Source organism: Stegastes partitus, unplaced genomic scaffold (assembly GCF_000690725.1).
Source record: "Stegastes partitus isolate 25-593 unplaced genomic scaffold, Stegastes_partitus-1.0.2 Scaffold14, whole genome shotgun sequence".
Lineage (NCBI taxonomy): Eukaryota > Metazoa > Chordata > Actinopteri > Pomacentridae > Stegastes > Stegastes partitus.
Window position 1 is genome coordinate 1592811 of NW_007577745.1, and position 5237 is coordinate 1598047.

Below are 5237 nucleotides of genomic sequence, written 5' to 3' on the forward strand. Positions count from 1 at the left end.
TTTTAGACCCAATGTTGGGTTTTTAGACCCAATGCTGGGGTTTTAGAACTAACGTTGGGGTTTTGGTAACCTTGGAGTCGTTGTCATGTTCTTGAAGCACAAAGATTTTTATACTCCAATTTTTTTTTTCAGAATCTCAACAGCATTGACAATCTAGTCATTTGGCTAAAAAAGAGCAGTTTTTATCTGCAAAGCTTGAGCAGTGAATTAATAATTTAAGATGTAAAAGTATTTGTCGTTTCCACTGAGTTCAGAGTCAGTGTAGAGCTCCCAGACACACAGATAAATACACTAACTAACGAACATGGCTTTGTTCCTGGCTGTTTTTCAGAAAACCTAATGGAGACTACCGCAGCTCTCCCATCTCCAAGGACCGGAGCCGGAGCCCCATTGAGCGTGTGGTGGTGCCCGGCGCTCTGGGCAACCACCTGTACAGCCACACCCACCACCACCACCACCACCACCACCACCTGGCCAGCTTAGCCAGCATGGACCAGCCACTGGCACTTACCAAAAACAGCATGGTGGAGTCGGCACGCAGCACCACAGCAGCCATGGCCTCAGCGCCGCACACAGTCAGCGCCGTGGAACGCCAGCAGGTAACAGGCTCATCCTGTTTCTGTGGCTCTAATACTCATTATCAAGTGAAACCTCAACTCTGCGAGGTCCCCCACATGGTGGGACTGACTTGCTTTTGTGAGCCTAGCTCCTTGGTCGGTGGAGAATAAACGTTTCCTGTTGGCTTGTTTTGAATGGTAGTGGTCACTGAATCATTCTGTCTCCCTCACGCTGGAAACCGCCGTCGTCTTTACGTAGCGAATGTCTGGTCTGTTTGTATGTACATTTGTCTTATTGTGAGCATGACATTAAACAGAAGTTCTGTTGTGTTTCAGAATCGTCCTTCAGTGATCACATGTGCTCCAGCCAACAACCGCAACTGCAACCTGTCCCACTGTCCCGTCTCCCACAACGGCTGCTCCAACCTCAGCAACAGCTACAGGAGGATCAACAGTGAGTGGACCGGTACCGACACAGACCTAGTATATCCCAGTTGTGTATAATCTGTTTAAGAGCAGATGCCCAGTAGCTACTCCTGAGCATTACTGAGTGACCTGTATTGGGTGCATGTGCCTCTATAACTGGATGTAATTTTGGAATCGAGGTACTCTCCCGTTCAGGCAGTATTTGGGAAAACTCTCTGCTCTAGAGTCCCTCCAGAGAAAACACAGCAGCTCATTCTCTCCACATTTAGCCTGACCTGCTAAAAAAACCATCCCACTTTTCAGTTTCCCAGACTTCCCCGAGCCTCATGTTTTCATCTGTAATGCACACCAGTTGCTCTGATGGAGCCTCAACATGCTTCCTTTACCATCTTGTCTGTTATATCTGTGCATCAAAGTGACTTGAAGCGAAAGCCGAACTCGTGTGTTTCGCTGCGCCTGTCTGAGGATGTCGTGTTTTCTGTGGCTTGATAACTTTGCTGTGGTTGTTTTATGATCCCAGTGAAATCTCGATGATCTCATTGAGGTTAACAATGAAATTTAAAACGGTGATTTAATATACGAAAAAACTGCAATGAAGAGCGCAGGAGATGTTGGAGTTAGTATTTTTCCATTGACCTAAAATGCACATGAGCCATGTTTAAAGTGATGTTGGCCAGTAAACTGCCCACTAACCACTATACAGGAGAGTTTGTGGGATGATTCTCTTTTCATGATCAAAATGGTAACTACCACCTCTTTTCTTTCTGCCATCAGCCAACACAGCCTGTGACCCTGTGATCGAGGAACATTTCCGCCGCAGCCTTGGGAAGAACTACAAGGAGCCCGAGCCTGCTGCCACCAACTCGGTGTCCATCACAGGCTCGGTGGATGACCACTTTGCCAAGGCGCTAGGCGAAACCTGGCTGCAGATCAAGAACAAGGGGAGTCCCTCGTCGTCCGGCAGCAGCCCAAACTCCTCCCCCGACAGTCACATGGTCAATCACAACCACTCCCCTTCTGTTGTCTCCTGAAGAGGAGGGAGTCGCTCCCGTTTCCCCGACCCTCCAATCATCCCGGCTCCAACATCCATGCCCCGTCACTTTGGTCTGTCACCAGCTTCCCAGAGGGAATGCTGCCTGCTGGTCTGCTAAAAACATCCAAACCCTCTCGCCTGTTCTCTCACTGTGCCCTCACAGAGGATCAATCAAGCAATAACCACATGGTCATTTCCCCCTTCTGTCCTCTGGTCGCTATTGCCAGACAATAATCAGCCCTGAGTGATGAGGGTGCGACTTGGGACTCGACTGGAGCATCAGCTTGCTCCTTCCAGTCATTCATCACCGCTGCATGTCAGGCTTGGAGCTGAGCAAGTGTCTGTAGTTATATGTACATAAAGAGAGAGGAGAGGCGCTGTTTAATTATTAATTTTCTTTTCTTCTCTGTTTTTTTTTGTTTCTTTAACAGTAGTTTCGTGTACTGCTTTGCATTATGAGATGCCTGACGTTTGAAAGGAAAGATAAGTGAGAAACACTTGGGAGGAAATAATCACAAACCACCTGACTGTGCTACCAAAGAAACCTCAGACGCTGATCGACGGCCACCTCGAAACAAAGAGCCTCCGTCTGTCTGTCCTCTCCCTCCCTCTGTGTCCTGCTGGTTCTGTGGGTTTGTGCTTCGGTGATGGACTCAGTCTGATTTGCACTACTGCCGTAGAGGTGGAGGCTGGCCGGTCCGTTGTGTAATCTGCACCTAGACAGCTGATTCTGATACGGTTAGATGTCATCTCAGTTTGCTGGAACCTCGACTTGATCTCCGATTAACTCCTGTTTGAAGTTGACCTGGGCAGCAGGCAGAAAGGTGTGACCTACATTATTGTGCATTATTTATTGAAGGCATTTCTGAAACGTGGAACACACACACCGGTGGGTTGGGCACTGGACACACTCTACTCAGTCTGTTTGGTTTCCACGTGTCCTGCTATGAAATCACTCTTCATCAGGGCAGCTGTTAGCTAAAACACTCGCTTCCAGGATAGGAGACTGCTGTGACCAAGCAGCACAGCGTGTTCGGTTGCATTAAACGGATCCGTCCCCACCAGCACTTCACTGCATTAAGGGCATGGGTATCAGCACCCGGGCTGTGGGAGGGATGGATGGCCATTCTTCAAAAAACATTCATCACAATGGATACCGACAGACACATCAATCATTCAGCAGCCACGTCGTGCTGCTTTCCCCAAAAAAGGGTCCAAGTGAAGTGAATGAAGGTTAAGCTGAGGGTTCACCCTTTATTCTAATGTGTCCATTTGAGGACTGTACAGATGACGAGTAGAGGACAAACTACTGTGGAAGATAAATTCACCCATTGTATTTGTAGAGTGGAAATATGGCCACCTTCATGTTTCACCTGTGGAGGCAAAGTCCTCACATGCACCACGCTGCCCAGCCCTCCGGAGCAGCTCATGTTCACGATTTAACCAGTTTAGTTAATCGAGCATTGGCTGGTACTGAACCAACAAAAGCACTTCTCATAAAGTTGCTGCCTCTTGGTTTCCAAGCAAAGTCCGGTTATCGGATCAGTAGCTGTGGTGTCGATGGACTTCCCAGATGAAGGCTGAACAGCAGAACATCCTGCAGTGTGCTGAACATCGTGCTCTGATGTGTTTCGGTGATGACGCTGCATGTCACTTTGTGGTTGAAAGAAAAAAAGACAAGTGTGGTTTGTCGACCGGGGGAGAGAAGATTCTTCAGATCTCTTCACACATGCCTTTGTATTCGTAGCTCTTTGTCATTATGTTGGGCTCCCGCCTGGTGTCCTCCCTCCCTCTCCTACACTGTGGTTTGGTAGATTCCTGCAAGGTTTTAAGGGTAAATGAATGCTTTTACAGATGCATGTTTTGTTTTGTTTTTAATAGCTGGTATCTATTAGTGTTTTTAGCATTTCAACCTAACTACTATTAGCCTTTCATTCAGACGTTAGTTGTTACTTCTTTCGTGTCAGTAACAGACATAGACACTATACACTCACTGCTGGGTCAGTTGTACTCCATATTATTATTGTTATTGTTATTATTTTGTATTTTTGTTTTCCATTAATATCAGTATGGTAACACAGTCCTGTAGTGGGGCAGCCTCCGGACAGGCTCTGTTAATGGTGAGAGCTGCGTCTCTCAGGTCCATCTGAGCTCAACCAGCCATCAGCAGCGATGGTGCTTCTGGTGGTTCCTTGTCTTTGGGACGCGCAGCTCGTAAAGGTTTTCTTAAGATGTTGATCCATCGGTGGTACAGGATGCTACAACCTTCAGCGTGACTGAGCTGAGGCACCAAATCGACACAAATCGATCAGCTGGTTTGGGTTTTTTTCTGGAAGACATCCCAGTCTGTTTGGCTCCCATCTTAAAGCCACCACCTCCAGACCAGCCTTTGCTGGCAGACTTTAACACAGGACCTGGGAAGTGACGGTTTGGGAGTGACGATGACTCTCACATCTGTTGTTGACACACAAGTGTCCCAAAACTGTCACATTCAAGAGCAAAGCATTTGTAGACCGAGCAGAAAGATGCTAGCAAAGAAAACAGACCAGATGATTAGTTCCCTGGATTCTTTCAGCCTTCATCAGCTGACCTCATGTGTTCTGATTTGGTGTCCAGACCTTTTTATATATATTTCAATGTTTTCTTTTCTGAAGAACATTGTTTTGTTTCTGCGGTTAAACTAGACTATTACAGTCTAAGTAAATTTCACTCCAAGGTGGCATACATTCCTCCTGTAGGGAACTTTGTACAGGCCTCATCCACACTCAGTGTCTCCATATGAACAGACAGAGCTAAGGCCCTGACCCCAGTCCCAGAGGGCCCAGAGCATCTCTGGTGTCTTTACCGGAATCATGAACACTGGCCATACCAAGCATTGATGTCATAACATTTTCAGGTCGTTTAGAACGTAGAATTTATAGAACGGGGCTGTGATTTTAATAGCAGACGGTCAAAAAGGTTCTCAGTTTCTATCAAAAACACAAAATCATTTCAAGTCTCGAGCTGAAGGTAGCAGGTGATGAGTTTATATTTGCTTTGGGTTATTATTAGGGAGTATGGTGAGTACATCCATTAGAGTTCTATATGTGGAGCGTGTTCTCTGGGTTCTACGATGTCCACACATTCCATCCTCAGCCAGCAAAACTGAATCAGAAGTGATATTCAAAGCTCAAGAATTTCCGATACCCCAAACTTTCTCAATTGGCTGTAACAAATGAGAG

At 46.7% G+C, this 5237-nt stretch overlaps 1 protein-coding gene across 2 annotated transcripts in view; it reads left to right on the forward strand.

Moving 5' to 3' along the window:
- Window positions 1-5231, forward strand: part of vgll4b (vestigial-like family member 4b) — a 41356-nt gene extending 36125 nt beyond the window's left edge. For both annotated transcript variants that reach the window (XM_008290003.1, XM_008289995.1), the window contains 3 exons: window positions 332-599; window positions 894-1011; window positions 1758-5231. In XM_008290003.1, coding sequence (XP_008288225.1) covers window positions 332-599; window positions 894-1011; window positions 1758-2014 — 643 coding nt within the window. In that variant the 3' untranslated portion in view covers window positions 2015-5231. The remainder of the gene's footprint in view (window positions 1-331; window positions 600-893; window positions 1012-1757) is intronic.
- The last annotated feature ends 6 nt before the right edge of the window (window positions 5232-5237 follow it).